General features: G+C 41.0%; 2 protein-coding genes across 2 annotated transcripts; both read left to right on the top strand.

Annotated features, from left to right (window-relative positions):
• Window positions 1-1,443: 1,443 nt before the first annotated feature.
• LOC135629182 (PRA1 family protein E-like) lies at window positions 1,444-2,115 on the top strand. Its single transcript, XM_065136372.1, has one exon. It carries the CDS (start codon window positions 1,444-1,446, stop codon window positions 2,113-2,115), a length of 672 nt encoding a protein of 223 aa, XP_064992444.1.
• A 1,421-nt stretch (window positions 2,116-3,536) lies between these two features.
• LOC135629181 (probable CCR4-associated factor 1 homolog 11) lies at window positions 3,537-4,400 on the top strand. The gene has a single exon (XM_065136371.1). It carries the CDS (start codon window positions 3,537-3,539, stop codon window positions 4,398-4,400), a length of 864 nt encoding a protein of 287 aa, XP_064992443.1.
• The last annotated feature ends 8,954 nt before the right edge of the window (window positions 4,401-13,354 follow it).

Genomic DNA, 13,354 nt, shown 5'->3' with positions numbered 1-13,354 from the left:
TCTCTAGCGGTGATCTACACAGTAGGGTTGCGATGATACTCGTCAAGTATCTAGGCATACTATCTGAAGAGGAGATGGGGAGAGGAGAATAGGAGGTGGTAACTAAAAATGCTCTAGCCTATGAATCATTGGTTCCTCCCTATTTATAGAGGTCCCCTGTCAACTTCACCCTAATAGATCACGCCCTATTGGGTATTGGATCTCCATCCAACTACCCAAGGCTTGTTGAATGCATGAGACACATGAGGGCAACGAGGCTTGTTGACTTAAACTGCTCTCATTGACGGTGTTGAATACATGAGACACATGAATATCAAGGTGTGATGATTTGAACTGCTAGTATAGGGGTTGTCAAATATCTAAGGGTGTTAACTATATATTAGAGCATTAGAGCATGCTACTTGAATCGCCAACATAGGAATGTTAGATACATGAAACACATAATGGCATTTGGGTATGTTATCTTGAGTCACTGCAATAGTGGGTGTCACATGCATGTGATGTTTATAGGATCATAGCATGTTGACTCGAATAACATGTATAGGGAGTGTTGAATGTATGAGAGGCATGAGAGCATCAGAAGTATACTAATTTGAATCACCCATTCTGGTTTTGTTGATCATATGAGACACATGAGGATAGTGAAATTTGACGAGTTGAATGACTCACATCGGGTATATTGGACGCATGAGACATATGAGGGTCAAGATATGTCAATTTGAGCTAGTCACATAAGGGGTATAAGATGTTCGAGAGCATCTAATACACAAGGCGCATGAGGGTATTTAAGCTTGTTGACTTGAACTATCTGTCTAAAAATTATCGAAAATATAAGACACATGAGGTAATAACGTCATGAAATCAATTAACTAAATAGTTTTAAAATTATGAAATACGTAAGGTATTATGGCTTACCGACTTAAACCATTACGGTGTTGAACGAATGAGAAAATTGAAGCTAATTGATTTGAATTGCCAATAAATAGGGTTGCTGACTCATGAGACATGAATCAATTCAATGGATGTCAAATAAAAATAAAGAAGGGAACTCCTACACCCAGTTAAAATATGAAAATAGGGGCTCTTAAGTAAAAAAAAAAAAAAGAGACAATCAATGGCTTTTTATAAATAATTAAATTGGTAGGTGTAAAAACAGAAACAACTGACTACATGCAATTTTGGAAAAAACAACTGAGAAAGTAAAATCCTCGGGACCGAATGCCAGCAGCATTTTCTCGACTAACGCATGAGAGACACCATATCAGCTGGCCAACTTTTCGGGGTGACTCGACCAAATCGGGCGAGAATGCGTTTACCACACGTTGCCTATTTGGCCGCTTATTTGTCATCTACCACTCTCTCTGGGTTCTTCCTGCATCTCCCCTCTCTCTCCCGCCACCGTGGTGGCAGAAGAAGGAATCCGTGGTTAGAGGAGCTGCCGAGATGCACAATACATCGCCGCCCGCCAACGTTCCCATCTCCGCCTACGCCGATCCAGCCACCGTCACCCCATCGCGGCCTTCCGTCTCGGAGGCTCGCCCTTCTCCGCCCCCCGCGCCGCCTAACGCGTCCTCTCCCGCCGCCTGGGCCGCCGACCTGGTCTCCAGCTTTAAGGAGCACGGCAGGGCCCTGATCTCCGCCCAGCGCCCGTGGCTGCAGCTTCTCGACGTCACCGCCCTCGCTCTCCCCGCCAGCGCCGGCGACGCTTGCTTCCGCCTCCGCCATAACATAGCCTACTTCCGCACCAACTACACCCTCCTCTGCCTCTCCGTCCTCGCCGTCTCCCTCCTCTGGCACCCTGCCTCCCTGTTCGCCTTCATCGCCCTCACCGCCGCCTGGTTCTTCCTCTGCTTCACCCGCGACCGGCCGGTCGTCCTCTGCGGCCGCCCGATCACCGACGGGACCATCCTCGGCGTGCTCTCCGTGGCCACGATCTTCGCTCTCATCTTCTCCAATGTCGGCCCGACCGTCTTCGGAGCCATCATGATCGGGACAGTGATCATCTGCCTGCATTCGCTGTTCAGGGCGACGACGGACGATCGCTTTCTCCATGAAACAGAGGCCGCAAGCGGCGGATTGGTTGTCCCCGCTTACGGGATCGCATTATTTTCTTGACAATTACAACTTGATCATATCGTTATTGATTACAGAGTATATCAAACTGTTCTGTTCTGTTCTGAAGTTAGGCTTAAGGGAATAGAGCCCATAGTAATTCTCAATATCAAATGGGACCGTGAGTTATTGTGTTTTGTATATATTTCTTTAAATTTATGATTAGTGCATACATATATATCCGAGTTTTTAAAAAAAGTTGTACATATATTATAGTAATAACAAAATATCATATTAAAAAAATATTGAGGATATTTTAAATATTTTATATATAAAAATGTTAGAGGATTTGATCACTTCAATTTTAATTCCATTGAATTTTTAGCTCTATGTACTGACCCAACATGTCACTATCGATGCAAAATCTAAAAGGAATCAACCAACCATGCAAATTCAACTTTATGTAACATGTTAAAGAAATTGGTCAATGCAATTTTAGATTCAAGTGAATTTTTGATATCAATTATGATATCTTTCTTATTCCAAGTGATGATACTTAGGCATGAAATGGAAGTATGATTAGAATGGGGTTGCATCTACCAAGTCAGCCAATAGATTTATATATAAGCTTGAAAGGTTTGACATCTTCCTACTATGCTAAGGGTGAAGAAGGTCTTTTGTCGAAAGTTAATCGCAGCGTTGCTCCTAATCTTAGATAGATCGACCAATATGGGTATTGAAAATACTAGCAACTGCTTTTTGTGTTTGAAAAAAAAAAAGGAATTATTAATCATATTTTCCCACATGGCATGTTTTTCAAAATTATATGGAATATATGTGAACAAAGAATTACAAGTATTTCCCTAATTGGTTAAAGGGGCAGGCAATAATTGCACGAGGAAGGGAAGGATTTGAAGCAATGGGTTAATATGATGTGGTCTAGTGAGAGACAAAGTTGCGGCCTTTGTCCTCGATCATCAAGGAAACCAAAACACGGAACGAATGGAAGGGAAATGGATGTCAAATACATGTGGAATAGGAAAGCCCTAATTAAACCATTGTGGGAGGCACAACTTAATATTGATCGGTCTAGAATCAATGACGATGATGAGGGAGGGGCTGGATGAGCAGTAAAATTAATCCATTGTGGTAGGTGAGGAATAAAATGAGGGATAAGCTGAGAAAGTTGGTGAATCACACATATTTTTGGTAGAACCAATTGCTAGGCAAACAATTTTTGGTGATGAAAGGGAGATAGCAATGTAGGCAATACAAAATGAATAGAAAAAGTAATCATTATAACATCGTCTGAATACAATGAATAATGTTAGAAATCTGTGTTATGCGTCGGGAAATCGTCTATATAAACACCAAAGAGGGTGACCCCAAAGTACATACACTACTGCTAGTGAAGAGAGAGCGCGAAAGCCAAAGAGAAAGAGAAAGCGACAGCGACAGCGACAGAGAGAGTGGTGCAGCTTGCCATGGCCATCAACGTGGGGAAGGCAAACCTTGTGGAGCACTTGGAGCTCATCCTCAGTCTCCGTGGCTCCTACCCGATAGTGGCAATCGATACGGAGTTCCCGGGGTTCATTCGCGACACCCCTCGCAATGCCACCGAAGAAGAAAGATACAATGACGTGAAGCACAACGTGGATAACATGCACCTGATCCAGCTGGGCGTCGCCTTGTTCGACGAAGGCGGCAACACCCCATGGCCGGGGTGCTGTTGGCAGTTCAATTTTTCGGATTTCGATCCCGATGTGGATGCTTCCTCTCCCGACTCCATCGAGTTGTTGGCACAGAGCGGGCACGACTTCCAGCAATACCGACGACACGGCATCGACGCGCGGCGGTGCGCCTATCTGGTATGCGTGAAGCTCTTCTGCCAACCCTACAGCTCCAAGTATGTTACGTTTCATGGACTCTACGACGTGGCATTCGTGATAAAGATGATCACCCGAGCCCCACTGCCCAACACCTTGAACGAGTTCTCTGATTTGGTGAGGACCATCTTCGGCCAGATTTATGATCTCAAATATATATCTCGATTTTGTGGAGGACTGCGTCGGGGAGAGATTGGTTTGGTGGGACTATCAAGGTTATTGAACTTTGAACCCGTAGGGATCCGCCACCAAGCAGCATATGACAGTCTACTAATTGGGGCACTCTTCAACGAAATGAAGCAACGAAGGCATAACGTAGAGGACGACAGATCTGCATCGGTCCTCTATGGTATAGAGAATAGATGCGTCGAGAACAGGAGGACTCGAAGGATTGACCGCGGAGGTTGGCCTTACGCAAGACGGCAGCAACACCGCTTGGCTGCCATGGGGTTGGCGGTTTAATTTAGTACATGTACGATCTGCATGTACTAAAAGACTGTGCTCAGCAGCACGTACTACTGCTGCGGCCACCAGAAGTCGATGAGACGACGACGATGCATGCGCACCGGTGCTCGTACGTATCCGATGTATGCAAGCATGGGAAACAAACAGTACTCGACGACGCACCAACGAGCCCTACAGGTCTACTGCTCAGGGCAATCTTCATCGAGGTGAAGCATGCAACAAAGTTGCCTACAAGAACGATCAAGGATACATGACATATTTTTTTGTACGTATTTGCAACAGGTACACGAACAGCCTATGGAATTAAAATGCAATTGTAGTACCTAATTCTGTCAAATATGTTCAAAAAAACACATTTGTTTGACCTATTACAGTTGAGAAATATGTTTCTGTATCATACAACTCTTAATACTTGTTGCGTCTATAAAGATTCATGTCTATTTAATTTGGGCAAGTTACTTGCATTTACTCTTTCCGATGAGAGAAGCTCCTCATGATTTTTCAAAATGATTCAAACTTGGGTAAGATCCTCATGATTCAAACTTCCTGATAAACCTTGATCATATGGTAGCAGAAAAACCATATGATTTTTCAAATTTTGTAGAAAGTTTTAATCGGTATGAAAGTTTTGTTACATAAATCATGAGCCATAGGATTCACTAGCTTGTATCTGTGGGGAAATAGCTCAAGTGTCAAGCAGATAGGCAGTCAAAACAGAGAGGAACTTTTTCTTATTTTTCTCAGTAAATAATGAACACAAAAAAAGATCATCAACTGCACACGTTTAGTATCTAAAGAAAGAATATCAATTTCATTTTAATTTTCTGAATACCGTAAAAGAACGAGTCTTGTCGTGGATTAAGTCTTCGATTTGGCACGGATGCAAATGAAAATTGCTGCAGATCTCTATCAGAAAATGTCAAGTGGACTCCATCGTCCATTCCGAGGGACATTTTCTTGACACTCAGGATGACATATTAAGATTCGTTGTAATCATCCATCGGATGCGTACGAGCACCGGTGCGTATGCATCGTTGCCGTCTCATCGACTTCTGGTGGCCGCAGCAGTAGTACGTGCTGCTGAGCACAATCTTTTCGTACATGCAGTTCGTACATGTACTAAATTAAACCGCCAACCCCATGGCAGCCAAGCGGTGTTGCTGCCGTCTTGCGTAAGGCCAACCTCTGCGGTCAATCCTTCGAGTCCTCCTGTTCTCGACGCATCTATTCTCTATACCATAGAGGACCGATGCAGATCTGTCGTCCTCTACGTTATGCCTTCGTTGCTTCATTTCGTTGAAGAGTGCCCCAATTAGTAGACTGTCATATGCTGCTTGGTGACGGATCCCTACGGGTTCAAAGTTCAATAACCTTGATAGTCCCACCAAACCAATCTCTCCCCGACGCAGTCCTCCACAAAATCGAGATATATATTTGAGATCATAAATCTGGCCGAAGATGGTCCTCACCAAATCAGAGAACTCGTTCAAGGTGTTGGGCAGTGGGGCTCGGGTGATCATCTTTATCACAAATGCCACATCGTAGAGTCCATGAAACGTAACATACTTGGAGCTGTAGGGTTGGCAGAAGAGCTTCACGCATACCAGATAGGCGCACCGCCGCGCATCGATGCCATGTCATCGGTTTGTAGGGCATCTATGACCCCGATAGGTGCGGGTGCTAACGGTGGTTGAGATATCAATCGTGGTTGCAATGACAAGATAGTCTGTTGACTTAGTTGGGACAAGAGCGGAGCGATTGCCTGCATTATACTTATGAGTGCCTACACTTTGTTCATGAGGTTCAATAATACCTTTGCAGGGACAACCAAGTGCCTCATATTCATCCTCGGAGGTGAGAGTTCTAAGTCATTGAATAGAGGCTAGTAATACCCTTGTGTCTGAGTGGAGGTGGTTGCATCCAGCTGGGGAAAGGAGGGTAGCTGCCCATTTGTGTAAAGGTGCTATAGAGTGGGGGTAAAGTTTCTTCACTGGAGCACTCAATCTTTGCACTATTAAAGTAGCTTCCCATTTGTGTAAAGGGTTCATGGGCGGATATTCTTACTATATTCAAGGTCCTCCTTCTAGTGTCAAATTGTTAAGGATTCAAGGATTTAAAGATATACGATCTCCCTATGTAATACAATATTTCATATACAATGTTTTAAGTTTCTCAATTTTTATGCATCGACAATGAACACATCTTTTGAGAAATTAGAGATTTTGTTTTTAATATTCTTTCGGTGCGCATGTGACATTGCCCCTAGATTTTCCAACACATAGGCGGGCATTCCTACGATATTCAATGCCCTCCTTCTAGTGCCAAATTATTGAGGAGATGCATCATCGACGGTCGAGTCAGCTCAGCTTGGTCTTGTCCCAAAGGCGTAGAGACATCCGAGGAACCCTTGTGGCAGTCCTAGCGTGACTAAGGTGGTCTTCGCATAACCTTGACCTATCCGAGGTGGTCTTGAGGTCAGGCCGAGGTGGGCTTTTTGGTGGGTTATTGCGCAAAGGTTAGCGTCAGGAGGAATTTTCTGACCTGACTCCTCCAATGCATAAGTTAGTTCCAAAAATTACATAGGGTGTGAGAGGCTTTTGGAAAGATGTCCGACTCCTGAGCCGACACCAGGGGTCGGCTTTTATACCTGACCAACTAAAGAGATCCTCCATAAAAGCCCCAACATCTCCCTTGTTTTGTCTGTAGGGGTGATATGTTCGAACGACCTCCTATGAACTATTGTCCATAGGGGCCGATAGAGAGATAAACAGGCCCGAACAACCTCTATGAACTATTGGCCACGGAAGTCTATAGGGCCAGTCCAAATGACCTCTCATGGATTATTATCCATAGAAATCAATAAACCATAACCACCTACCACGTTATTTCCTAGTGGGTGATTCGACTTTTTTCTTCAATGTTAGCGCTTTTAGAATGATTAGTTGGTGGATGGTGATTGGTTACAAAAATATTTTCTATCAAACTTTATTAACTTGGAGGATGGGAATGCTCATGAATTTCATCTTAATTATTGCATTAGTATTATAAGGAAAAAATTATTTATTATACTGTGGTTTATTCATGATAAAAGCAATATTACATAGATATCAATGTAGCAAAGGCTATATTATGAGGTTGTCTAATATTAGAACTTAATTGTGAATGAAATATGTCTCACAGCAGCGATCAAATGGTCAAATGATTAACCCATGTGATAAATCATAAGAGGTGTGCAATCATTTTGATACAAAATTAGAAGAAAACGTCCTATTCCATAGCACAATATTCATCTCTAATACCATAATTATTGTTGTCTATTTTAGAAAACAATTAAATGAGACATATATATTTTTTTTAATCTCAAATGGATGCATTTTATGGAATGAGGAGACAACGCTTTGGTTGGCCATATAAGAGTGTCAAACTCATGAGATGTGTGAGGGAATTGAGGCTTGTTGACATTAACTACCTGCATTAGGTTTGTTGGATGCATGAGATGCTTCAAAATTCAGGCATTCCAACTTGAACCACTCGTATAGGATTGTCAAACATATGAGAAGGTGTTAGATGCACAAGGATGTGAGAGCGAGCTAACTTCAACCACCCATGTAGCATGTGTAGATGCATTAGACATGAAAGTGTTAATCGGTGTCGAATGCATGAGAGGCATGTTAGTGTTGAGGCATGTTGACTTTAAGAATCTACTAGTAGCTATCGGACATGTGAAATATTTGAGGATGTCATGATGTGTGGACTTGGACCACTCGTAAAGGAAGTGTTAAACATATAAGACATACAAGAGTATCTTGGGATGCCAAGGTGAACTACCTCTACAAAGGTTTCAAACATATAAGACATATGAGGGTATCATTGCATGTGGACTTGAACTGCTTGTGTATGGGGTTGTTTGATGCATAAGACAAGTAAGGGTGTTGTGACAGGTGACACAAGCTAACTATGCAATGGGCGTCAAATGCAAGAGATATATGAGGGCATTATGGCGTGCAGAGTTAATTGCTTACATGAGGGGTCTTAGACAAATGAGATGCACAAGAGCATTTAGGTGTGTTAACTCTAACTGCTCATGTATAGCCATCAAATGTTCAAGGAAGTTAGATGCACCAGATCTAGTAGCGCATTAAAGTGTGTTGACTTACATAGTCTAGGGTGTATCAATCACATGAGATACACAAGAGATTGAGGTGTTCAACTTGAACCACACATATAGGTGGTGTTGGACACGAAAGGCCTAAGTGCTAGTCATTGGTACCCTACAAGTCATTCACGTGAGTGATGACATGTGTGACATTATACACAATCTTTTTCACTATTATTATTATGGTAATTTCTTACTTTATATTACTTATTGCATATATACATTGTGATCTCTATGGATATGTACAATGGGAATCAAATCATGATAGGATTACGATAATGAGACTAATTCACCTTTAAACACAGACCCTAAATAATCCCGGTCATAGGTTACTCGAGAAGGACAACAAGATAACCAGATAAACTGGTGCATTGTATACTTATCCATATGATGGAGTCAGTTGGTCTCATAGCTACTTGTGCAGGGATACTAAGGATACAATACAGGTGTTCACTAATTGATCTGCTCACGGAATACTGGATGGTTGATGATGCCTTATTGTCAGACAATGATTCTATAGTCCCAATAGTGTATATGGTCCTTAGACTTAAGACACCAAAGATGTCCTGTATGAGTATTTCATTTTTTGATACCAGACTTATAGGTTTGAAAATTTCAAATCTAGTACAACCGGTTATTGAGAGTGGCAGCCAACCTTATGAGGGTTATTTAGTGTCGATAGAGGATCATCCGCTCTTAGTATCATGAGAGAAATATTCTATATTCTTGTTCAGATAAATCATTGGCCAAGGTCATTCGGATTAAGAGAGAAAGAGCTCTCTGGGAGAATCCGATTAGAGCAAGACTCGAGAAGAAACCATATGGGCCTGATAGTACCATACTCGATATATGGTCTCTGGGATATTAGATGGTTGAGAGACTATAGATAGATGGTAACTGAGGATAGATAGGTCCAAAGGATTGGATTCTCCTATATCATCTTGGGACTACGGCATAATGGCCTAGTACGTCCGCAGTCGATGAGTCGAGTGAATTATTATGGAGATAATAATTCAATTAGCGAGAAGGAGTTATGATAGTTATGACTCACGGCCAGCTTGATATTAGGCCTAAAGGGTCACACACATATGGTAGGTGTTGCGATGAGTAGAGGTTCGGATATGAGGTATCGATTGGAGCTCCTATCTTATTAGATATCCAATATGCCCTTAAATTTTTGAATCCTATGGATGTGATCCAATAAAAATTCAATAATCCAGAAGGAGTCGATGAGTCGAATGAATTATTATAGAGATAATAATTCAATGAGCCAGTATAAGTTCTGACAGTTATGACTCATGGCCAGCTCGATATTGGGCCTAAAGGGTCACACACATATGGTAGGTGTCCCCACATGAGCCCCTATAAAACTAGTTGCATCCATTATATGGATAGGTATACAGCACACCAGTCTATTCGGTTATCTCGATATCCCTCTCGAGTAACCTATAACTAGGATTATTTAGGATCTGTGTTTAAAGGTGAATCAGTTTAATTATCGTGAACTTATCACGATCCGATTCTCATTACACAGATCCATAAACATCACAATATATTCAAGCAATATGTAAAATAAAGTGATAAACTATCAAATAATAATAATAAACAAAAAGACTACGTGTCAAGTTACACGTGCCATCACTCACGTTATTAGCTTGCAGGGCACCTATGACTAGCAATCTTCCACTTGACCTAAAGTAAATCACCTATATGTCTGATCTCCATCAGACCTCTGTGACGTTCAAAGAAAAATTGAGACAACGACTTTGTTAGTGGATCTGCAATGTTATCTTCGGATGTAGCTCTTTCTACTGCTACATCTCCTCAGGTCACAATCGCTCTAATAAGTTGGAACCTCCTCAGAACACTTTTGATGAGACCCGGGTTCCCTTGCTTGAGCAATCACCCTATTGTTATTGCAATATAAGAGAATCGACTCCTCGATACCTAACACGACTCCTAGATTTATGATGAACTTCTTCATCTAGGCTCCCTCCTTTGCTACTTCTACTACAGCAATATACTCTGCCTCTATGGTCAAGTCGGCATTAATATCTTGCTTGGAACTCTACGAGCATACTGCTCCTTTATTTAGGCTGTACACATATCTCGAATTTGACTTGCTATCATCGACATTGGATTAGAAACACAACTCCGTGTAGCCTTCAACCCTAAGGCTACTACCTCCATATACCAATAAAAGATCCTTAGTCCTTCTCAAGCACTTAAGGATACACTTTACTGCTTTCTAGTGCTCTAAGCCTATATCAGCCTGATACCTACTCATGACACTTAGAGTATGTACTATATCATGCTTGGTACATAGCATAGCATACATGATAGACTTTATCATTGAGGCATAGGGTATCCTATCCATGTTTGCCCTTTCTTCAGGAGTCATTGAGGATATACTCCTAGAAAGCGATATCTCATGTCTCATTAGTACGAGAACTCAGTTATAATTTTTTATGCCAAACCTTTTGATAATGGTGCCTATGTATCTAGACTAGGACAAGCCAAGCATCCTCTTGGATCTATATCAATATATCTAAATCCCCAAAATATATGATGCCTACCCAAAGTCATTCATGGAGAAGTATCTAGATAACCAAGTCTTTACTTGTATAGCATTCCTATATCATTCCCAATGATCAGGATGTCATCCACATATAACACCAAGAAGGTGATAACACTCCCACTTACCTTCCTGTACACACAAAGCTCATCTTCGTTCTTAACGAAGTCATAAGATATGATTACTTCATCAAATCTTATGTTCCAACTTCAGGAAGCTTGCTTTAGTCCAAAAATGGACCTAAGAAACCTACACACCTTATTTTGGTAATCTTTAGACATGAATCTTTTAGGTTGTATCATATACAACTCCTCGAGGTTGCTATTAAGGAACGTAGTTTTCACGTCCATCTGCCAGATCTCGTAATCATAGTGTACTGTAATAACCAATAGAATTTGGATGAATTTCAGTATGGCTTTGGGTGAGAAGGTTTCGTCATAGTCAACACCTTACCTTTGACGATACCCCTTAGCCACTAGCCTTGCTTTATAGGTCTCTATCTTTCCATCTACTTCAATTTTTTTCTTGAAGATCCACTTGCAACCAATGGGTACAATACCCTCAGGTGCTTCAACTAGATTCCAAACCTTGTTGGAGTAATGAAATCTATCTCAAAATTTATGGCTTCTTGCCACTTCCCGGAGTCTATACTCGTAATAGCCTCCTCGTGGGTCTAATAATCAATATCCTCAACATCCTGTCCTTTAATACGTCTCACATATCTCTCAAGAAGATTTGATACTTTGTCGGACCTACGTGAAGTCAGAACTTGTGTGCTAGGTACTTGAGCAGACTCGAGCTATGGAGTGGTGCTTAAGCTAGGTTCTCCAACCTCGCTCAACTCTATCATACTCTCACTATCTCCGCCAAGAATGTGTTCTTTCCTAAGGAACACCACTCTCTTCGCTACAAAGACTTTTTGGTCCTTGGGATGATAGAAATAATACCCAAAAGTTTCCTTGGGGTATCCCACAAACTTGCACCACTCCATCCATGATTTTAACTTATCAGGGTTGTATCTTTTAATGTGGGTAGGGCAACCCCAAATCTTAACAACCTTAAAATCGGACTTCTTTCCTTTCTATATCTCATATGGTGTAGATACTACTGTCTTAGTTGAAACTATGTTCAGAAGGTAAGCTGCGATTTTTAGGGCGTATCCCAAGAAAAAGATTGGTAGGTTAGCGAAACCCATCATGGATCACACCATGTCTAACAGTGTATGATTCCTCTTTTCAGATACATCATTGAGTTGAGATGTATAAGGAGGTGTCCATTGAGATAGAATCCCATTGTCCTTGAGGAATTGAGTAAACTCTGTACTCAAGTACTCACCTCCTCGATCTAACTGAAGAGTCTTGATACTCTTTCCAATCTGGTTCTCCACTTCATTCTTATACTCTTTAAATTTCTCAAAGGCCTCAGACTTGTATTTCATCAAGTTCATATGTTCATACCTTGAGAAATCATCAGTAAAAGTAATAAAGTAGGAGTAACCACCTATGGCATGAGTTGACATGGGTCCACATACATCATTGTGTATGAGTTCCAACATCTTAGTGGCTCTCTCTCCAGTTCTATTAAAAGGAGAGCTGGTTAGTTTTTCATGAAGCCAATGCTCGCAAGTTGCATATGACTCAAAATCAAATGGATCTAGATATCATCCTTTAGCAACTTTTGGATCATTCTCTCATGGTTGTTACCTAGCTTGCAATGTCACAGGTATGCACTATTCACCTCATCTCGTTTCTTCTTGGACACACTTACATTCATGATTTGTAGAGCAATATCTAGTATAAATAAGTCATTATGCAATATTCCTCAAGCCTATATCCTAGTTTTTTTCAGAATCTGTAATAAATTACAAATGTGATAAACACTACCAACATCATCTAGCACGCTGCAGTTTGAAATTTTAGAAAAATAAATTAGAACATCCAATTTAAACTGAAATTAATAGTAGAAAATCATATATCATATGAAAAAAAAGAAGTAACGATATTATTCAGCCATAATGTATATAAAAAATACAAATTGAATAAATTTTATCCTTACAGATGTAATACATTTTAGGTGTATAATATCTTCAAAATATAATACTTTCACGACTTACCAAACTAATTTCTTCTCGGTATCAGTTTTTTTTATAATAGTTCTCTTCAATTTCAAATTTTGTAGAAAGTTTTAATCGGTATGAAAGTTTTGTTACATAAATCATGA

The sequence above is a fragment of the Musa acuminata genome, chromosome BXJ3-1, assembly GCF_036884655.1.
Source record: "Musa acuminata AAA Group cultivar baxijiao chromosome BXJ3-1, Cavendish_Baxijiao_AAA, whole genome shotgun sequence".
Lineage (NCBI taxonomy): Eukaryota > Viridiplantae > Streptophyta > Magnoliopsida > Zingiberales > Musaceae > Musa > Musa acuminata.
The sequence above is the reverse complement of the archived record's forward strand: the minus strand, read 5'-3'. Positions and strand labels throughout refer to the sequence as shown.